Raw genomic sequence first — 24,027 nt, 5'->3', positions numbered from 1 at the left:
GAAGGGGTTTAAGCATGCATGGGATAGGCATAAGGCCATCCTTCATATAAGATAGGGCCGGGGGCTATCCATAGTATTCAGTATATTGGGCAGACTAGATGGGCCAAATGGTTCTTATCTGCCGACACATTCTATGTTTCTATGTTTCTATGTTTCTATAGTCTTTGCCTGCATTTGACCAATTATGTATGTCATTTATAGTGTGGTCTCACAATATGTATTATAGAATCATGATTTTAGTTTGTCTTTCTTTCCTGTTTTCATACTTTGCGTTTTTATGTCCAACAATATGTCTTGATTTTTATAATACAAATGAATTATGGATTCGACATATAAAAAAAAAATACTAGCTTAGTTACACGGAAAGTATGTATAATAAGTTTTAACATTCTCTATGTAATTTTATAAGTGTCACCTGATAGAATAACAAATGCTTTGCCTAATTAATTAGGGTGTTCTCCACCCTTTTTTCATCCCTACCTCCTGAGTTGGGTTTGAGGAAATTGGAACCACTTATTTAAACCACAGAGCTTGGCATTTCTTATCAGTTATGATTAAGGACCAAGTGTCTGAAACGCGTAAACTGGTGTTGGAGTGTGAGGATTTGTCTACAAGCGTTAATTTTGTTACCAGAAATAAAGAAACAAGCGACACAACTACATTGAAGTGCTGGAGCTGTGTTTTTTACTTAGTTGTCAATGACACTGGCAGCTTTGGCCTTTTACTGTGCCTGCTGCTACCACTCCCCCTTCTCTGTTGCTACTTTTGCCACCTCCAGAAACATTTTGGCCACTGCCCATTCCCTTAGAAGGGCTTGTCACTTGTCTGTCGGACATAATGTACTGTAACTGTAAGGGTAAACGAGCAATAGTGTCAGGCCGCAATTTAACCCCCAAAACAAGGATGAATAGATGTACTTACAGTACAGACCTAAAGTTTGGACACACCTTCTCATTCAAAGAGTTTTATTTATTTTTATGACTATGAAGGCATCAAAACTGTGAATTAACACATGTGGAATGATATACATAACAAACAAGTGTGAAACAACTGAAAATATGTCATATTCTAGGTTCTTCAAAGTAGCCACCTTTTGCTTTGATTACTGCTTTGCACACTCTTGGCATTCTCTTGATGAGCTTCAAGAGGTAGTCACCTGAAATGGTCTTCCAACAGTCTTGAAGGAGTTCCCAGAGATGCTTAGCACTTGTTGGCCCTTTTGCCTTCACTCTGCGGTCCAGCTCACCCCAAACCATCTCGATTGGGTTCAGATACGGTGACTGTGGAGGCCAGGTCATCTGGCGCAGCAACCCATCACTCTCCTTCATGGTCAAATAGCCCTTACTTTCAAAGTTTTCCCAATTTTTCGGCTGACTGACCTTCATTTCTTAAAGTAATGATGGCCACTTGTTTTTCTTTACTTAGCTGCTTTTTTCTTGCCATAATACAAATTCTAACAGTCTATTCAGTAGGACTATCAGCTGTGTATCCACCTGACTTCTCCTCAACGCAACTGATGGTCCCAACCCCATTTATAAGGCAAGAAATCCCACTTATTAAACCTCACAGGGCACACCTGTGAAGTGAAAACCATTTCAGGGGACTACCTCTTGAAGCTCATCAAGAGAATGCCAAGAGTGTGCAAAGCAGTAATCAAAGCAAAAGGTGGCTACTTTGAAGAACCTAGAATATGACATTTTCAGTTGTTTCACACTTGTTTGTTATGTATATAATTCCACATGTGTTAATTCATAGTTTTGATGCCTTCAGTGTGAATCTACTGTACAATTTTCATAGTCATGAAAATAAAGAAAACTCTTTGAATGAGAAGGTGTGTCCAAACTTTTGGTCTGTACTGTATATATGAGAACGTGAGCTCTCTATGATGTGTAGTATCAGGCCTCAATTTCACCCCACAATCAAGGATGAATGGATGTATGTGTGTATATATATATATACAGTCGTGGCCAAAAGTTTTGAGAATTACATAAATATTGGAAATTGGAAAAGTTGCTGCTTAAGTTTTTATAATAGCAATTTGCATATACTCCAGAATGTTATGAAGACTGATCAGATGAATTGCATAGTCCTTCTTTGCCATGAAAATTAACTTAATCCCAAAAAAACCTTCCCACTGCATTTCATTGCTGTCATTAAAGGACCTGCTGAGATAATTTCAGTAATCGTCTTGTTAACTCAGGTGAGAATGTTGACGAGCACAAGGCTGGAGATCATTATGTCAGGCTGATTGGGTTTAAATGGGAGACTTGACATGTTAAAAGGAGGGTGATGCTTGAAATCATTGTTCTTCCATTGTTAACCATGGTGACCTGCAAAGAAACGCGTGCAGCCATCATTGCGTTGCATAAAAATTGCTTCACAAGCAAGGATATTGTGGCTACTAAGATTGCACCTCAATCAACAATTTATAGGATCATCAAGAACTTCAAGGAAAGAGGTTCAATTCTTGTTAAGAAGGCTTCAGGGCGTCCAAAAAAGTCCATCAAGCGCCAGGATCGTCTCCTAAAGAGGATTCAGCTGCGGGATCGGAGTGCCACCAGTGCAGAGCTTGCTCAGGAATGGCAGCAGGCAGGTGTGAGCGCATCTGCACGCACAGTGAGGCAAAGACTTTTGGAAGATGGCCTGCTGTCAAGAAGGCCAGCAAATAAGCCACTTCTCTCCAAAAAAAAACATCAGGGACAGATTGATCTTCTGCAGAAAGTATGGTGAATGGACTGCTGAGGACTGGGGCAAAGTCATATTCTCCGATGAAGCCTCTTTCCGATTGTTTGGGGCATCTGGAAAAAGGCTTGTCCGGAGAAGAAAAGGTGAGCACTACCATCAGTCCTGTGTCATGCCAACAGTAAAGCATCCTGAGACCATTCATGTGTGGGGTTGCTTCTCATCCAAGGGAGTGGGCTCACTCACAATTTTGCCCAAAAACACAGCCATGAATAAAGAATGGGGCGAAGACACCCTCCAACAGCAACTTCTTCCAACAATCCAACAACAGCTTGGTGAAGAACAATGCATTTTCCAGCACGATGGAGCACCGTGCCATAAGGCAAAAGTGATAACTAAGTGGCTCGGGGACCAAAACGTTGACATTTTGGGTCCATGGCCTGGAAACTCCCCAGATCTTAATCCCATTGAGAACTTTTTGTCAATCCTCAAGAGACGGGTGGACAAACAAAAACCCACTAATTCTGACAAACTCCAAGAAGTGATTATGAAAGAATGGGTTGCTATCAGTCAGGAATTGGCCCAGAAGTTGATTGAGAGCATGCCCAGTCGAATTGCAGAGGTCCTGAAAAAGAAGGGCCAACACTGCAAATACTGACTCTTTGCATAAATGTCATGTAATTGTCGATAAAAGCCTTTGAAACGTATTAAGTGTGTGTAATTATATTTCACTACATCACAGAAACAACTGAAACAAAGCAGTTTAGCAGCAAACTTTGTGAAAACTAATATTTGTGTTATTCTCAAAACTTTTGGCCACGACTGTATATATATATATATATATATATATATATATATATATAAAAGCATATATATATATATATATAAATATTAAGCATCCCAAAACCTGTAGTATCAGGCCGCAATTTCACACCAATTCCACAATTAGGAATTAACGGATATACTTATGTATAATAGAACTAGAGCACCATAAAATGTGTAGTATCAGGCTGCAATTTCACCAGTGTTAAACAATTTGGGATTAACGCATACACTTATGTATAATGAAACGTAAGTACCCTAAAATCTGTAGTATCAAGCCGCAATTTTACCCCAATCAGAGAATGAAGGATTAAAGGATTGAATGATATATAAAAGAATGTGAACCCCCCAAATTCTGTAGGATCAGACTGCAGTTTCACCCCAATAACAGAATCAAGGATTACTGTAATGCAAACAGCCAAATCTGTAGTATTAGATCACTTTCTGTAACCCTAGTTAGTGCAGTAAGGTGTAATAGAATAGTCCCTATTAGCCAGGCTTTACACAGTTCAATTGTCTCTTCTCTATAGTGTGAATAATGCCTGCCTATTATATCCCTACATTGTGAATAATATGTCCCTGAATTGCTCAATAGTAATTTTTTGTGGATAAAGGCTTTCCATAACACTGTCCCTAGTGCCTGTAATGTCTCTCCCTGCACTAAGTTCACTGGAAAATGGTGGAGAAAGGGCAGGAAGAAACTTTTTATAGGGCTGTGACATCACAGGGGATGTCTATCTGCTGATTGGCTGTCTGCATGGCATTATGGGTGCTCCCTCATTTCCGGGCTTCTTACTTCCTATTTCTAACGTGCGCAGCAGCCATTTTAGGAAAAATATGATTCGTTACCATGAAGCGCAAGGAAATTCAACTTCGATTTGCACATCTCTAGTAACTATCCTAGAAGTTAATGTTTGACCTTAAACAGCCATTGATACATAATTTAGGATTATAGTGAAGCCATTGCCTCATCTACAGACAGATGTTTCAGGATGATTGAACCTCATCAGTGAAGGGCATAGAGAAATGAAACAGCTGTCTGAAGCTTAGGTACAGACTTTTCATTAATTCTAAATTATGTCTCAAGGTCTGTTTTAAAAGGTTGAACATTGACTTATAAGTAGTGTTCCTCAACTCCAGTCCTCAGGGCGCTCGACAAATAGGGCACAACTACACTACAACATTTGTCACTGAGCATTTTGTTGCACCAATGTCACGCGACAATTTTTATAATGGCAGTCTATGGTGTTGCACTGCAACATGCAACATGCTGTGACTGCGATGAAACAGTCGCAGAAAATCCATTTGAGATGTCGTCGTGTAGACCTAGCCTTATAGAGGAAAACTATCTTCCACTTGGTGACACCAGAGACACAGGTTTTGTTTGTTTGTTTGTTTTTTAAATAGCTAATTTGTATACCTTTTTACCAGAGGAGATTGAATGACCTATAATACTCCTTATGTATAATAAGCGCTCTCCACAAGGAAAAATTGTAATGACTGGATCAGGTGGCCTGAGACACGTGTCTATTAGACTTTTATAACATTTCCTGTGGATATGCCATTAGTGTCGAAGACGAAAATAGCCCTTTAAAATTCCACAAATTATTCTTACCCTATTTTGCCACTTCCAGCGGAGGACAACTTTGTGGTATTGTATCCTAGTGAATGTTACCTAAGGGAACAATAAAGAGAATATTTGGTTAATAAGGTAAAAAATAAATTAACTGGCTAATGGCATGGTCTGTGTAACATAGTAACATTGTGGGGTCATTTATGAACAGATATGCTTTTGGTGTATATCTGTCATAGATTGAGGCGTAAAGGTTATTTGCACCACAATTTGCGACTTTTTCTCCCTTTCTGCACTCACGCCTGGTCTAAAAAGGGGGCATGACATGGGCTGTGAAAAAGGTGGGCTGACAGGCCCGTCTCATTTATAATTTTCTACTGCTGGCATAGATTTAGACAAGTGTTAACTGCACCTAAGTTATGTAGAGGCCACTGCCTCTACATACAGTGACTCTCACGGTCTTTAGTGTGCGCCGTGACACTGTTGCTGTGCATGCTGTTGCCAGCGGCAACCTGTTGTGGTTACAGCATGTAGGTGCCTCCTCCTTTCTCCTTGGGCATTTCCTGTCTGGTGCAGGAGGGGTTAATTATCTAACTGGTGGGGATTTAGGTGTGTCCAGGGTGTGGCCACGAGGTTTCTATTATCTGTGGCTTTGAGGCTGGAGTCAGTAGTACTCCAGCCTTGTTTGGTGATGGAGCTTTGCTCCTTTCCTGGGTGAACCTGCCGAGTCCTTGAGGGCCACCTTGTTGGACATAAATTGTCTTCCTTTTGTATCCTCCTTGTACCCTACCTCATTTGCTGTATGTTTGGTGTGGGTTTGCGTTCAGGGTGTGTTGTACGTCTTGTTGTTGTTACATGTCTAGTTTGTTGGTGTTGTTTTTCCCAGCATTTATGCTAGACGATTCCCTATGAGTTATTCCTCCGGATGGGGGCTCCATGGTTTCCCGGAGGGGTGAACCAATAGTCTAGTCAGTGAGCTGCCATCATCCTGTTGCAGCGGCAGGTAAGTGTCTTGTTTCCCAGACGTGTTATCCAGGTGGGATTCAGGTCTCTGGGTTTTTACCTGCTTATTTTGTTGAGTGCTCACTGTCTTGTCTCTTACTGTTGTGGTGGTGTTCTAGGGGTTAGGTGGACCCACTATAGAACATGACAGGAAGAGTAGTTTACTTTCTGATGTTGTTTCATGTACAAAGGGTCAGGTGAACCCACTCTTGTACATGACAGTAGTTCCCTTTGACTTTGGTTGTTTGGCCTGTGAAGACTCTGGTTCGTCTGTGTCCTTGAGGAACCAGTAGTCTCCTATTCCTGACCTCTATGCTAGGGATCGTTAGGGTCAGTAGGGCCCAGGATCCAGTGTATGAGTCCTCCCACCATTAGAGGGGGCGTTCATATGGTCAGGAGATCAGGGCTAGGATGAGGGTTGAATTGGAGGTTTTCATCTTCCCTATCCTTGCTTACAGGCCTGGTTACTTCCTTTATTCTGTTCTTTATATGGTGAGGGGTTTCCCCCACTCCCCACTGTGACAGTAACTTAGACAGATAAACCACCAGTGCAATACTAAGGACGAAGACTAGCGTCTAAATCGCTGGTCTTCATAAATGTCCCGCATAGTTTATATGGCTGAAAAAATACATATGTCCATCCTGTTCAACCTACTATCCTGCAAAGTTCATCCATAGGAAGGAAAAAAAACACCTCTTGAGTTAGAAGCCAATTTTCCTCATTTTAGGGGAAAAAAATTCCTTCCTGACTCGAATCAGAATACTCCCTGTGTGTGCCATTAAACAGTATATAACAGGAGTGGTGTTGATGAGCAGGAGGCAATATGGCTGTATAGTTTCAGAGCTGTTTCTTAGTGAAAAATGACTTTCAGGTTACCTTTAGAGACCTCAAAACCACCTCCCCAACAGTACTTATCTTCAGTAAAGGAAACACCTAGAAATTGACAGACTTCTCCACAAGAGCTGTATGAAAATTTTACTTCCTCAACAGCATCACCCTGTCTTGTCAGTCAATACATTATATAGCTACATCTCAGGCGACCCAAGTTCCTCAAAAACTTATCAGCAACATAGACCTCTCCAAGAAGGCCGTTCAACTGAAAGAAGCACAGTCAAGCAAAAATCACCATTGTTTGCAGCTCAAGAGAACTCAAGAGTAGTTTCTGAATCTTTTGAACACAGCCCTACAATGGATACCAATAAAACATCAAAAGGAGGTGCCTGAGAGTCCTTTATGAAAAAAAAAAAAAAAAAATGCATTATCAAGCACTCCATCTGAGCTAACCAAATACCTTCAATGATCTAAACATTCCTACCAGCAAGTTCAGACCAAGAGCAAAACCAAGTCAATACCTAACTCAAAATTAAGAGATGTTCTGGCAAGAATTAGACATGAGCGAACCTGTCGAGATTCAGTTTGGTTCAGGTTTGCCTAACTTTTCAAAAAGTTTGGTTCAGACCCGAATTGATTCAGGCTGAACCAAAGTGGATCTGATTGTCCGGGAAAATGTATAAACAGTATAACAGCTGCTAAGTCTCCTGTTTATATCTTTTCATTAATTTTTTTTAATGAATTTTTGCTTTTTCCCTCCCCCTTCTAAGCTCTTGAGGTAAACACGTTTGACGGTATTAACAAACACACAGCGCTGTCACATGGGCTATGATTTTAACCCCTCAAAATTGCATTCCAAGAGCTATAACTTTTTTGTTTTTTCATCAATATACCTTTATGAGGCCTTATTTTTTTATACAGGGAGTGCAGAATTATTAGGCAAGTTGTATTTTTTAAGATTCATTTTATTATTGAACAACAACCATGTTCTCAATGAACCCAAAAAAACTCATTAATATCAAAGCTGAATATTTTTGGAAGTAGTTTTTAGTTTGTTTTTAGTTTTAGCTATTTTAGGGGGATATCTGTGTGTGCAGGTGACTATTACTGTGCATAATTATTAGGCAACTTAACAAAAAACAAATATATACCCATTTCAATTATTTATTTTTACCAGTGAAACCAATATAACATCTCAACATTCACAAATATACATTACTGACATTCAAAAACAAAACAAAAACAAATCAGTGACCAATATAGCCACCTTTCTTTGCAAGGACACTCAAAAGCCTGCAATCCATGGATTCTGTCAGTGTTTTGATCTGTTCACCATCAACATTGCGTGCAGCAGCAACCACAGCCTCCCAGACACTGTTCAGAGAGGTGTACTGTTTTCCCTCCTTGTAAATCTCACATTTGATGATGGACCACAGGTTCTCAATGGGGTTCAGATCAGGTGAACAAGGAGGCCATGTCATTAGATTTTCTTCTTTTATACCCTTTCTTGCCAGCCACGCTGTGGAGTACTTGGACGCGTGTGATGGAGCATTGTCCTGCATGAAAATCATGTTTTTCTTGAAGGATGCAGACTTCTTCCTGTACCACTGCTTGAAGAAGGTGTCTTCCAGAAACTGGCAGTAGGACTGGGAGTTGAGCTTGACTCCATCCTCAACCCGAAAAGGCCCCACAAGCTCATCTTTGATGATACCAGCCCAAACCAGTACTCCACCTCCACCTTGCTGGCGTCTGAGTCGGACTGGAGCTCTCTGCCCTTTACCAATCCAGCCACGGGCCCATCCATCTGGCCCATCAAGACTCACTCTCATTTCATCAGTCCATAAAACCTTAGAAAAATCAGTCTTGAGATATTTCTTGGCCCAGTCTTGACGTTTCAGCTTGTGTGTCTTGTTCAGTGGTGGTCGTCTTTCAGCCTTTCTTACCTTGGCCATGTCTCTGAGTATTGCACACCTTGTGCTTTTGGGCACTCCAGTGATGTTGCAGCTCTGAAATATGGCCAAACTGGTGGCAAGTGGCATCTTGGCAGCTGCACGCTTGACTTTTCTCAGTTCATGGGCAGTTATTTTGCGCCTTGGTTTTTCCACACGCTTCTTGCGACCCTGTTGACTATTTTGAATGAAACGCTTGATTGTTCGATGATCACGCTTCAGAAGCTTTGCAATTTTAAGAGTGCTGCATCCCTCTGCAAGATATCTCACTATTTTTGACTTTTCTGAGCCTGTCAAGTCCTTCTTTTGACCCATTTTGCCAAAGGAAAGGAAATTGCCTAATAATTATGCACACCTAATATAGGGTGTTGATGTCATTAGACCACACCCCTTCTCATTACAGAGATGCACATCACCTAATATGCTTAATTGGTAGTAGGCTTTCGAGCCTATACAGCTTGGAGTAAAACAACATGCATAAAGAGGATGATGTGGTCAAAATACTCATTTGCCTAATAATTATGCACTCCCTGTATATACCATTTAGGGTATATATAATCCAGCTATCTGTCTTAACCCCCCTTTGTTTACGTCAGTAAAAGGAGTATTGGTGGTCAGTAAGGGATTAATCTTCCAAAGCTTCCAAAAATGATCCCTTATTAGAGGCAGTTAAAGTTTAAACACACATTTTATTATGGGATAAAAAAAAGTGGGTTGTTGGGGGACCAAGCATTCAAAAATGATGCCTTGACAGGGTCAGAATGCCTGCCAGTAGTATAACCTCTCCAGCTCTCGTCAAACTCAAAGTGATGGGTGGCCACACCCCATTTCCACCCATAACCCCACCCACTCTGCCCATAACCCCACCCAAACCACACCTAAAATACTGCCTATTCAAATCCCCTTTTATTCTTTTAGATCTGATAAAGCGTCAGTAATTCAATTAAGTTTAATATGTTTAAAAATAAAATATTAAGCTTGTATTAAGCTTATATTAAACACTTATTAAGCTATTATAAATATTGGCAATAGTTATTTGATCCGTATATCTAACTATCTATAGGATCTTCGATGATATCACCACAGGTCTTGTTCTAATTAATTATCTATCTAACCCAAATCTATCTATCACATATCTATCTATTAATTTATCTATCTATCTATCTATCTATCTATCTATCTATCTATCTATCTATCTATCTAGCTAATCTATCTACCCTGCATCTATTTTATCTGGGCCTTTTGATGAGACCCTTTCCCAGCCCATAACACAGCCCACACCTCCCACAAACCCTCCCAGCCTCCACCCCAAAACTGATGTCAGAGCTGATCTCACCGAAGGTCCTGTTCTAATTAATTATCTATCTAGGCCAAATCTAACTTTCAATAGATAAATATTTATCTATCTATCACATATCTATCTAGCCCACATCTATCTATAACTATCTATAACTATCTATTTTATCTAGGACCTTTGATGAGCTCCTTTTCCCTGCCCATAACCCGCACACGCCTCCCACAAACCCTCCCAGCCCCGCCCAAAGCTGATGTCATCGCAGGTCCTAGGTACATTTCTATCTAGCCCAAAAGAGACAGCCACGGAACTCAACTTTCCAGAGTGCCGATTCAGCAGCCCTATTTTTTGACCAGGGCGTCCATTTTCTGAAATGCGGCATCCATTTTGTGAAGCGCATCAGGATTAGAGTTGAGCGGACACCTGGATGTTCTGGTTCGACGGGTTCGGCCGAACGTCAGAAAAAAGTTTTAGTTTGAAGTCAATGGGGACCCGAACTTTTAAGCACTAAAATGGCTGTAAAAAAATGTCATGGAAAGGGCTAGAGGGCTGCAAATGTCGTCAAAATGTGGTTAAGAGCATGGCAAGTGCTCTGCAAACAAATGTGGATAGGGAAATGACTTTAAATAACATAAAATACGTAAAAATAAAAAATAATAATCTTGATCTAGGAGGACCAGGTCCATATGGAGTAGGAGGTTGAGGAGGCGGTGGATGTGTAGGTGGAAGTGGTGGTGGAGGAGGTAGCCTACACTGCTTTTTGTTTTAAAATGTACAGTACAGACCAAAAGTTTGGACACACCTTCTCATTCAAAGAGTTTTCTTTATTTTCATGACTATGAAGGCATCAAAACTATGAATTAACACATGTGGAAATATATACATAACAAACAAGTGTGAAACAACTGAAAATATGTCATATTCTAGGTTCTTCAAAGTAGCCACCTTTTGCTTTGATTACAGCTTTGCACACTCTTGGCATTCTCTTGATGAGCTTCAAGAGGTAGTCCCCTGAAATGGTCTTCCAACAGTCTTGAAGGAGTTCTCAGAGATGCTTATATATTTTTTTTAAATTAGGGTACACCCCAAAACATTGGGAAATATAACCCTCCAGTCATGCTAAACACACGTTCAGACAATACACCGGCTGCAGGGTAGGCCAGCACCTCCAAGGCGTAAAGGGCAAGCTCAGGCCATGTTCCCAATTTGGAGACCCAGAAGTTGAAGGGGGCAATACCCGTCATTCAGTACGTGTAGGCATGTGCACCATGTTGGTGAAATGCTGCCTCCTGCTAAGACGTTCCATATCAGCTGGTGGTGCTGGTTGTTGCGGCGTGCTGACAAAGCTTTTCCACATTTCAGCCATGCTAACCCTGCCTTCTGAGGTGCTGGCGGTGCCCCAGCTGCTTTGGCGACCTCTTCCTCGTCCTCTGCCTTCGCCTTGTGCTTCCACTGTGCCCCCGCTGTCAGGTGGGAATGCCACCAGCAGCGCGTCTACCAGCGTGCGCTTGTACTCGCGCATCTTACGATCACACTATAGTGAGGGAATTAAGGACGGTACGTTGTCCTTGTAACTGGGATCCAGCAGCGTGGTCACCCAGTAATCAGCACAAGTTAGAATGTGGGCAACTTGGCGGTCGTTGCAGAGACACTGCAGCATGTAATCGCTCATGTGTGCCAGGCTGTCCTCTGTGGGAGTTGTATCGTCTGTCCTCTGTATCCCCCCAGCCACACACCAGTGATGGCCATGAGCTGGTCTGGGTGCCACCCTGCTGTGAACATAGTTCCTCCTCCTCCATCTCCTCCTCCACCTAGTCATCCTCCAGAACTGTACCCTGGCTGGACAATTGTGTACCTTGGGTTTGTGGGTGCAGGAACCCACCCTCGGAGCCACTTGGGAATGACTGTCTGGAAACCCTACGAAATGATCCCTCTTCCTCCTCCTCCTGTGCTACATCCTCTTCCAGCATCGCCAGGAGCGTTTTTTCAAGGAGGCATAGAAGTGGCATAGTTACGCTGAGAACGGCGTTATCGGCACTGGCCATGTTGGTGGAGTACTCAAAACAGCGCAACAAGGAACACAGGTCTCACATGGAGGCCCAGTCATTCATGGTGAAGTGGTGCTGTTCCGCCGAGCGTCTCACCCATGTGTGCTGCAGCTGAAACTCCACTATCGCCTGCTGCTGCTCGCACAGTCTGGCCAGCATGTGCAAGGTGGAGTTCCACCTTGTGGGCACGTCGCATATGAGGTCAGTGAGCAGGAAGGCCAAAGTTACGCTGCAGCGCTGACAGGCGAGCAGCAGCAGGGTGAGAACTCCGAAAGCGCGCACAGACGGCCCGCACTTTATGCAGCAGCTCTGAAATATTGGGAGAGGAATCTCTGCACCACCAAATTCAGCACATGCGCCAGGCAAGGGATGTGTGTCAAACTGGCTAGTCCCAGAGCTGCTACGAGATTTCGCCCATTATCGCACACCACCAGGCCGGGCTTGAGGCTGACTGGCACAAACCACTCATTGGTCTGTTGTTCAAGGCCCGTCCACAGCTCCTGCACGGTGTGCGGTTTGTCCCCCAAACAGATAAGTTTTAAAACTGCCTGCTGTTGTTTACCCCTGGCTGTGCTGAAGATGGTGGTAAAGGTGTTACGCTGACCGGATGAGGAGCTGGTAGAGGATGAGGAAGCAGAATAGGAGGAGGAAGGAACAGGAGGCAAACTGAAGCGCCCTGCAATCCTCGGTGGTGGAAGGACATGCGCCAAACTGCTATCCGCCTCAGGCCCAGCCGCCACTGCATTTACCCAGTGTGCTGTTATGGAGATATAACGTCCCTGACCGTGCTTACTGGTCCACGTATCCGTAGCCAGGTGCACCTTGCCATGGCGTTGCGCAGTGCACACCTGATTTTGTCCCCTACTTGGTTGTGCAGGGAAAGGATGGCTCACCTTGAAAAGTAGTGGCAGCTGGGCACGACATACTGTGGGAGAGCCACCACCAGAAGGCCTTTAAAACTATCCGTCTCCACCAGACGGAATGACAGCATTTCAAATCCAGTAATTTAGAAATGCTGACATTCAGGGATAGGGATCGCGGGTGGGTAGGGGGTACTTCCTCTTCCCATCCAGCGTTTGGGAGATGGAGAGCTGAATGCTTCCGTGGGACATTGTGGAGATGCTTGGTGACCCAGGGGTTGGTGTTGCTTGCAGATCCTCTGTTTGCGGGGTGGCAGGTGGCACTGTCACTCCAGAGGTGGATGAAGAGGCCGAGACTGCAGCAGAAGAGGAAGCAGGTGGAGCCAGAGACCATTCTTGGTTTTTGAGGTTTCTACACCACTGCAGCTCGTGCTTTGCACTTAAATGCCTGGTCATGCAGGTTGTGCTCAGGTTGAGAACGTTTATGCCTCGCTTCAGGCTCTGATTGCACAGCGTGCAAAGCACTCGTGTCTTGTCATCAGCACATTGTTTGAAGAACTGCCACGCCAGAGAACTCCTTGGAGATGGCTTTGGTGTGCTCGGTCCCTTGCTGCTGTGGGCAGTAGCAGGCGTACTGTCTAGAGGACGGCCGCTCCGCTTTTGCACCCTGCTCCCTCTTCTGCTTTGCTGGTGGCTCTGTGCGACCACCGCCTCTTCCTCCGAACTACATAGGTCACTCGCATTACCTTGATTCCACATGGGGTCGAGGACCTCATCGTCCTCCACATCATCTTCCACCCAGTCTTCACCCCTGCCTTCCATGTCGGTCTGCACACTTTCGAAAGCCCCAGCAGTTGGTACCTGTGTTTCGTCATCTTCCGAGACGTGCTGCGATGGTCCTCCCATTGTCACGGCAGACAGGATACAAGATACACAGGATATAAACAAACAAGTGTCAAGGCAAGAAGCTGGGGATAGAGGTCACCTCCTGACAAATCCCTACCAGCTCTCCCTGGACTTCTGTGCCCACGTTCAGACCCTGAAGGTGGGAAAAAACATGTCCTCGTGCCTAGGCTGAAGATTCCCTAGAATCCCTAAGATGGTGAAAGGGGAAAAGAGGCAGCCTGCTCCCTCAAGACCTGGAGGGGGCAGGCGTTTCTCTAACAGCCTAGACAGACAACCACAAGAAAACAAAACCAACTTATCTTTACTGAGCAGGAACAGCAAATCCTTCCTTCCTTCCTCTGAGCCAGACAGAAGCTATAACCCGCACAGGACACTGGGAGTGGGCGTAATTTAAACTCAAACCAACGACCCCACCCAGTGCACCTGAAGGGAGGCGGATATAGCTCAATTCCAAGACAAAAACAAAAAGGCTACACACGTGCTGCTAACCTGGCAGACCTCTGCACATAGCCTGAGCAGGGCATGACAGTACCCCCCCGGACCTTCGGACACCCCGGCCCAACTTTATCCGGGTGGGATCTGTGAAAAGCCCTCACCAGTCGGCTGGCACTAAAATCCACAGCCGGAACCCACATCCTCTCCTCAGGGCCGTATCCCCTCCAGTGTACCAGACACTGAAGTGAACCCCGAAGAACTCTTGAATCGAGAACCCTGGAGATCTCGAACTCTAAATTTCCATCAACCAGAACAGGGGGAGGAGGCAATGGCGATGGTTGCACCGGTTTCACATATTTCTTTAGTAAAGACTTGTGGAACACATCATGGATCCTCCAAGTCTGCGGAAGATCCAGACTAAACGCTACTGGATTGACCACCGCAGATATTTTGTAAGGTCCAATAAATCTTGGACCCAGCTTCCAAGATGGTACTCTCAGTTTAATATTTTTAGTAGATAACCACACCAGATCACCCACACACAGGTTCGGACCAGTCATACATCTCTTGTCAGCCATTCGCTTATACAGTTGGATGCGAAAGTTTGGGCAACCTTGTTAATCATCATGATTTTCCTGTATAAATCGTTGGTTGTTACGATAAAAAAAATGGCAGTTAAATATATCATATAGGAGACACACACAGTGATATTTGAGAAGTGAAATGAAGTTTTTGGGATTTACAGAAAGTGTGCTATAATTGTTTAAACAAAATTAGGTAGGTGCATAAATTTGGGCACCGCAAAAAAGAAATGAAATTAATATTTAGTAGATCCTCCTTTTGCAGAAATTACAGCCTCTAAACGCTTCCTGTAGGTTCCAATGAGAGTCTGGATTCTGGTTGAAGGTATTTTGGAGCATTCCTCTTTACAACACATCTTTAGTTCATTCAGGTTTTATGGCTTCCGAGCATGGACAGCTCTCTTTAAGTCACACCACAGATTTTAAATTATATTCAGGTCTGGGGACTGAGATGGCCATTCCAGAACGATGTACTTATTCCTCTGCATAAATGCCTTAGTGGATTTTAAGCAGTGTTTAGGGTCGTTGTCTTGTTGAAAGATCCAGCCCCGTCACTGATTCCTGGACATTGGTCTCCAGAATCTGCTGATACTGAGTGGAATCCATGCGTCCCTCAACTTTGACAAGATTCCTAGTCCCTGCACTGGCCACACAGCCCCACAGCATGATGGAACCACCACCATATTTTACTGTAGGTAGCAGGTGTTTTTCTTGGAATGCTGTGTTCTTTTTCCTCCATGGCCAAATAACTCAATTTTAGTTTCATCAGTCCAAAATGAAGCTGGCTTGTCCAAATGTGCTTTAGCCCACCTCAAGCGGCACTTTTTGTGCTGTGGGCGGAGAAAAGGCATCACTCTCGCATACAGCATCTCCTTGTGTAAAGTGCGCCGAATGGTAGGACGATGCACAGTGACTCCATCTGCAGCAAGATGTTGTAGGTCTTTGGTGCTGGTCTGTGGGTTGACTCTGACTGTTCTCACCATTCATCGCTTCTGTCTATCCGACATTTTTCTTGGTCTGCCACTTCGAGCCTTAACTTGAACTGAGCCTGTGGTCTTCCATTTCCTCAATATGTTCCTAACTGTGTAAACAGACAGCTGAAATCTCTGAGACAGCTTTCTGTATCCTTCCCCTAAACCATGATGGTGAACAATCTTTGTCTTCAGGTCATTTGAGAGTTGTTTTGAGACCCCCATGTTGCTACTCTTCAGAGAAAATTAAAAGAGGAGGGAAACTTACAATTGACCCCCTTAAATACTCTCTCATAATTGGATTCACCTGTGTATGTAGGTCAGGGGTCACTGAGCTTACCAAGCCAATTTGAGTTCCAATAATTAGTCCTAAAGGATTTGGAATCAATAAAATGACAACAGTGCCCAAATTTATGCACCTGCCTAATTTTGTTTAAACAATTATAGCACACTTTCTGTAAATCCAATAAACTTCATTTCACTTCTCAAATATCACTGTGTGTGTCTCCTATATGATATATTTAACTGACATTTTTTATCGGAACAACCAACGATATATACATGAAAATCATGACGATTAACAAGGTTGCCCAAACTTTTGCATCCCACTGTACCTCTCACCCATCTTCTCCAAATTCACCTGGATCCTCCGCCAGATAGAAGACAAGGCAGAAGAAAATCTCTCCTCCTCTGGCATCCCAGAGGAACTAGTCCCAGAAAAGGTACCAAACTGAGGATGAAAACCGTATGCGCCAAAAAATGGCGACTTACACGTGGACTCCTGCTTACGGTTATTCAAAGCAAACTCTGCTAGGGACAAGAATGAGGACCAGTCCTTCTGAGTCTGCCCATTCGACTGCGGATGAAAAGCCGAAGAGAACGAAAGTTGAATGCCAAGCCGAGAGCAGAACGCCCTCCAAAACCTGGAGACAAACTGCGTGCCCCTATCAGAAGCCACATCCGAGGGAATGCCATGCAATTTCACGATATTATCAACAAAAATCCAAGCAAGAGTCTTGGCATTGGGCAGACTGACTAACGATACAAAGTGAGCCATTTTACTAAAACGGTCAACAACCACCAAAATTACTGTTTTCCCGGAGGAACTCGGCAGATGCATAATAAAGTCCATAGACAAGTGTGTCCAAGGACGAGACGGAATAGACAAAGGAAGAAGTGAACCAGCAGGTCGATTATGAGCAACCTTTGACCGTGCACAGGTTTCATAAGCTTCTACGTAATCCTCAACACTCTTACATAACCCGGGCCACCAGAACCTCCGGGACACAAGATCAAAGGTGGACTTGCCACCAGGATGTCCAGCAAGGACAGTATCGTGATGTTCCTTGAATACCTTGTATTGCAGTCCATCAGGAACAACAACCTCCCTGGGGGACAAGAACCAGGAGCCCCCTCCTGGGCTACCAACACCTCCATCTCCAATTCGGGATACAGAGTGGAGACCATTACCCCATCAGCAAAAATCAGAGCAGGATCCTCTGAATCACATCCCCCAGGAAAACTGTGAGACAACGCATCAGCCTTGACGTTTTTAACCCCCGGGCGAAAAGTAACCACAAAATTGAACCTGGTAAAGAACAGTGACCATCTGGCCTGTCTAGGATTCAGACGCTTGGCAGATTGCAGGTAAGCCAAATTCTTATGATCCGTATATACTGTAACGGGATGAGATGCCCCCTCCAACCAGTGACGCCATTCCTTAAATGACAATTTGATGGCCAGCAATTCCCTATCTCCTACATCATAATTCCTCTCGGCGACTGAGAGCTTCTTGGAAAAAAAAAAGCACACGGAACCCATTTGCCAGGGGATGAACCCTGCGACAGCACTGCTCCAACCCCCACCTCTGATGCATTAACCTCCACCACGAATGGCTGAGACACATCGGGCTGCACCAGAATGGGAGCAGAAGCAAAACATTCCTTAATAGCCGAAAAGGCCTGCAATGCCTCATCCGACCAGACAGAGACATCGGTGCCCTTCTTAGTCATATCAGTCAGAGGTTTCACAATGGTAGAATAGTTCAAGATACATTTTCTATAATAATTAGTAAACCCCAAAAACCGCATCAAAGCTTTCTGATTCTCCGGTCGGTCGCATTCCAGAACTGCCCGGACCTTTTCGGGATCCATACGAAAGCCAGAGTCAGAAAGCAGATATCCCAGAAACTGAAGCTCCTGCACAGAAAACACACATTTCTCCAATTTGGCATCTAATTTATTCTCCCAAAGGATCGTCAAGACCTGTCTCACGTGATCCTGATGGGTCTTCAGATCAGGAGAGTAAATTAGAATGTCATCCAAGTAAACTACCACGAACCTCCCCACAAAATGATGGAAAATGTCATTGACGAATCGCTGAAATACCGCTGGCGCGTTAGTTAACCCAAAAGGCATACCCAGATTCTCGAAATGACCCTCGTGCGTGTTGAAGGCAGTTTTCCACTCACCCCCTTCCTTGATTCTGATCAGATTGTAGGCCCCTCTTAAATCCAACTTGGAGAACACCTTGGCTCCAACAAACTGATCAAAAAGATAGGAGATCAAAGGAAGGGGATACGGATCACGGACCGTAATACGGTTAAATTCACGGAAATCCAAGCAAGGTCTCAGTGAGTCATCCTTTTTCTTTACAAAGAATAAACCCACTACCACCGGAGACTTAGATGGCCTAATATGACCTTTTGCCAAACTCTCGGCAATATACTTCTGCATGACCTCTCTTTCAGGTTGAGAAAGATTGTAAAGCCGAGACTTTGGCAACTTAGCCCCTGGGATGAGATTAACTGGACAATCACAGTCACGATGAGGGGTCAATTCCTGAGCCCCACCCTCCGCAAATACATCCGCAAAATCTGAGAGATACTGGGGTAAAACCGTAGTAGAAACCCCAGAGAGAGAGGCACTAAGACAATTGTCCGAACAAAATTCACTCCAACCAATGATCTGTCTTGCTTGCCAATCTGCACTCACCTAAAGAATTATTAGGAACACCATACTAATACGGTGTTGGACCCCCTTTTGCCTTCAGAACTGCCTTAATTCTACGTGGCATTGATTCAACAAGGTACTGATAGCATTCTTTAGAAATGTTGGCCCATATTGATAGGATAGCATCTTGCAGTTGATGGAGATTTAAGGGATGCACATCCAGGGCACGAAGCTCCCGTTCCACCACATCCCAAAGATGCTCTTTTGGGTTGAGATCTGGTGACTGTGGGGGCCATTTTAGTACAGTGAACTCATTGTCATGGTCAAGAAACCAATTTGAAATGATTTGAGCTTATGTTCTGCTAACTATACTACTCACTGCTTCATCACTTCTTATGTTTAACTCATATCATTACAGTCTTTAGATTTATGTATATGCAAGTCATAGAGAGTTTTATGGGTATAATACCTCTGCTTCCTCTGACCTCAACGGAGGTTCTGACCTAATTAGGTCCGTTAAAGGGACAATGTTTTCCCTGGTCTTTAATGTATGCAGAGGGACGTTACTGTTCGTTCATTTCTTGTTGTTTATGTTATTTCTCTTACCTTTCAGCCCCCTCCCATCCCTCCATGTCCTTATTATTTGTGAACTAACAAGTCATCAACACTTTCGGTGTCCAGCAGTCTCAACAACAAATTATTGTGCTCGGGGTTATGTAAGTACAAGATCGCATTACCCTCACACTTACCATGACGGAAATACATCTAGCCACATATAACGTAAGGGGCTTTAAATCTCCCGCAAAAAGAAGTCAGATTCTTCATTTCTTGCACAAAGAAAAAAATAATGTGATATTCCTACAGGAAACACACTTTAAAAACAAAAAGATCCCTAATTTGTCTAGATCACATTATAACCTTTGGTTCCATAGCTCTTCCGAACATTCCAATAAACTAGGTGTAAGTATTGGCTTTCACAAACACATAGACTTCAGCATGAAAGATTTAAAAACCGATCCCAAAGGAAGATTTTTGTTTGTAAAAGGGACTATAAATTCCCAAATCTATACATTTGCTAACCTTTACGCCCCAAATGTTACCCAGATAACCTGGTTCAAAAACATTTGGCAGCAGTTTGAGGAATTCAGTGAAGAAGCAGCCATTATAGCAGGAGATTTTAACGTTGCACTTAACCCTCAATTAGACACCTCTTTGGGCAAGTCCTCGGTCTCGATAAAAAAGCTCAACACTATTAATAGGTTAATCACTAAAAGTAGCTTTATTGACGCCTGGAGAGCCAACAATCCAAATACGAAAGACTTTTCCTTTTACTCTCACCCGCACAACACATATCATAGAATCGACTATATTTTAATCCCTGTAGCCTTGTTACATTGCTGTACAGAAAACATAGAAACATAGAAACATAGAATGTGTCGGCAGATAAGAACCATTTGGCCCATCTAGTCTGCCCAATATACTGAATACTATGGATAGCCCCCGGCCCTATCTTATATGAAGGATGGCCTTATGCCTATCCCATGCATGCTTAAACCCCTTCACTGTATTTGCAGCTACCACTTCTGCAGGAAGGCTATTCCATGCATCCACTACTCTCTCAGTAAAGTAATACTTCCTTATATTACTTTTAAACCTTTGCCCCTCTAATTTAAAACTGTGTCCTCTTGTGGTAGTTTTTCTTCTTTTAAATATGCTCTCTTCCTTTACCGAGTTGATTCCCTTTATGTATTTAAAAGTTTCTATCATATCCCCTCTGTCTCTTCTTTCTTCCAAGCTATACATATTAAGGTCCTTTAACCTTTCCTGGTAAGTTTTATCCTGCAATCCATGTACTAGTTTAGTAGCTCTTCTCTGAACTCTCTCTAGAGTATCTATATCCTTCTGGAGATATGGCCTCCAGTACTGCGCACAATACTCCAAGTGAGGTCTCACCAGTGTTCTGTACAGCGGCATAAGCACTTCACTCTTTCTACTGCTTATACCTCTCCCTATACATCCAAGCATTCTGCTGGCATTTCGTGCTGCTCTATTACATTGTCTTCCCACCTTTAAGTCTTCTGAAATAATTACTCCTAAATCCCTTTCCTCAGATACTGAGGTCAGGACTGTGTCAAATATTCTATATTCTGCCCTTGGGTTTTTACGCCCCAGGTGCATTATCTTGCACTTATCCACATTAAATTTCAGTTTCCAGAGTTCTGACCATTCTTCTAGTTTTCCTAAATCCTTTTCCATTTGGCGTTTCCCTCCAGGAACATCAACCCTGTTACATATCTTTGTGTCATCAGCAAAAAGACAAACCTTACCAGCGAGGCCTTTTGCAATATCACTTATGAAGATATTAAACAAAATCGGTCCCAGTACAGATCCCTGTGGAACCCCACTGGTAACATTACCTTGTTTTGAATGTTCTCCATTGACTACAACCCTCTGTTGTCTGTCACTCAGCCACTGCCTAATCCACTCAACAATATGGGAGTCCATGCTCAATGACTGCAGTTTATTGATAAGTCTTCTATGTGGGACAGTGTCAAAAGCCTTACTAAAATCTAGATATGCGATGTCTACTGCACCTCCACCGTCTATTATTTTATTCACCCAGTCAAAAAAATCTATAAGATTTGTTTGACATGATCTCCCTGAAGTAAACCCATGTTGTTTTTCATCTTGCAATCCATGGGATTTTAGATGTTCCACAATCCTATCCTTTAATAGGGTTTCCATTAATTTGCCTACTATTGATGTCAGACTCACTGGTCTATAGTTGCTCGATTCCTCCCTACTACCTTTCTTGTGAATGGGCACGACATTTGCCAATTTCCAATCTTCCGGGACGACTCCTGTTACTAATGATTGGTTAAATAAATCTGTTAACGGTTTTGCCAGCTCACCACTAAGCTCTTTTAATAATTTTGGGTGTATCTCATCAGGCCCCTGTGACTTATCTGTCTTCACCTTAGACAGCAAACTTAGAACATCTTCCTCTGTAAAGATACATGCATCAAACGATTTAATAGTCATTCTTTCTAGTGGAGGTCCTTCTCCTTTTTCTTTTGTAAAAACTGAACAGAAGTATTCATTAAGGCAGTCGGCTAGCCCTTTATTCTCTTCTACATACCTTCCGTCCTTTGTTTTCAATTTAGTTATTCCTTGTTTTAATTTCCTTTTTTCATTTATATATCTGAAGAATGTCTTATCCCCTTTTTTCATAGACTGAGCTAGTTTTTCTTCTGCCTGCGCTTTAGAAGTTCTTATAACTTGCTTGGCCTCTCTCTGCCTAATCTTGTAGATTTCCTTATCTTCATTGCTCTGGGTTTTTTTATAATTACAAAATGCTAGCTTTTTATTTTTAATGATTTGGGCCACTTCTGCTGAGTACCACATTGGTCTCCTCCTTTTTTTGCTTTTACTGACGAGTCTAATGCAATTTTCTGTTGCCTTCAATAATGCACCTTTTAAGTAGTCCCATTTCTCCTGGACTCCATGTAATCCGTTCCAGTCTGATAAGGACTCATTTATGACTAATTTCATTTTTGAAAAGTCTGTTTTTCTAAAATCTAAAACTTTTGTTTTTGTGTGGTGGGACTCTTTCACAGTTCTTATATTAAACCACACTGACTGGTGATCACTAGATCCCAAGGTTTCGCCTACAATGACATCATATACCGAATCCCCGTTTGTGAATACCAAATCCAAAATGGCCTCCCTCCGGGTTGGCTCCTCAACCACTTGTTGTAGAGATAACCCCAGTAGGGAATTTAGAATATCTGTACTCCTGGTAGAACTTGCTATTTTGGTTTTCCAGTTTATATCTGGAAGATTGAAATCTCCCATAATGATAACTTCTCCTTTCATTGTCATTTTAGCTATTTCGTCAACTAGTAGATCATCTAGTTCTTTAACTTGACCAGGTGGTCTATATATCACACCTACACGAGTTACTGCATGGTTAGCAAACTGCAACGTAACCCAAACTGACTCTATGTTGGCCTCACCAACTTGTATTAGGTTAGATTTAATGCTATCTTTCACATACAGGGCCACTCCTCCTCCTTTCTTGCCTTCTCTGTCTCTTCTGTATAAAGAGTACCCTGGTATGGTTATGTCCCAGTCATTTCTTTCATTAAACCATGTCTCCGTAACAGCCACTAAATCTACATTCTCAGATGCCATTATTGACCCAAGTTCATTGATTTTTTTACCTAAACTGCGAGCATTTGTAGACAGGACTCTGAGCTTATCATTTCTTAACCTCAGTGCTTCTGGCCTGTTCTGGCAATGTTTCGGGGGGCAATTGGACTCTTTTATTTTCACTCTTTTGCCCCCCCTTCCTAGTTTAAATACTCTTTCGCAAATTCTTGGAGTTGTTCACTAAGTACATTTGTTCCTTTGAGAGAAAGATGCAAACCATCTTTTTTGTACAGTTCCTTTCTATTCCAAGTAGAGCTATCATGAGAAACAAAGCCAAATCCTTGCTCTTGACACCATTTACCAAGCCATATGTTGAACTCCTTTATGCGCCTCTGCCTATCATTCTGAACATTATGCACAGGCAGAACTTCAGAAAATGAAATGGTGGATGCAAAATCCTGTACGTCATTACCAAGTGTGATAAAAGATTTTTTCACCTCTGACACTTCATTGCAAGCCAGGTCATTTGTCCCTAGATGGACAAGAACATCCACGTCCCCTTCCTGCTTTGCTTGCTTAACAATATTAATAATACGTCTTCTATCTCTTCTAGCAGTAGCCCCAGGGAGACATCTCACAAAACCATTTTCTTTAAGCTCCACACTTCTTATGATTGAATCACCCAGCAACAGCTGCATCCTTTGAGACTTCACTTTATCTTTTTTGTTGCATACATTAGACATAGGAGTCGATGGTTTCTCACCCTCTGTGCTTGAGTCCATATCCATGTTGTCATTACATTCTGAGAGTGCTGCAAATGAATTATGGAGAACCACCGACTGTGGGACATGTCTTCTATCCACCACTCTAAGACTTCCAGAACCTACATTAACCCATCTGCCATTTCTGGGGGTCCTCTGTGGCAGTGGCATTGCAGCAGTCCTAGCTGGAGTTTGTTTAACAGATAAT

At 43.0% G+C, this 24,027-nt stretch overlaps 1 protein-coding gene across 1 annotated transcript in view; it reads right to left on the bottom strand.

Annotated features, from left to right (window-relative positions):
* The window catches only part of KMO (kynurenine 3-monooxygenase), a 1,955,166-nt gene that overhangs the window by 212,668 nt on the left and 1,718,471 nt on the right, over window positions 1-24,027 (bottom strand). The window contains exon 14 of the mRNA XM_040429299.1: window positions 5,120-5,179. Coding sequence (XP_040285233.1) covers window positions 5,120-5,179 — 60 coding nt within the window. The remainder of the gene's footprint in view (window positions 1-5,119; window positions 5,180-24,027) is intronic.

The sequence above is a fragment of the Bufo bufo genome, chromosome 4 (genome assembly GCF_905171765.1).
Source record: "Bufo bufo chromosome 4, aBufBuf1.1, whole genome shotgun sequence".
Classification (NCBI taxonomy): domain Eukaryota; kingdom Metazoa; phylum Chordata; class Amphibia; order Anura; family Bufonidae; genus Bufo; species Bufo bufo.
The sequence above is the reverse complement of the archived record's forward strand: the minus strand, read 5'-3'. Positions and strand labels throughout refer to the sequence as shown.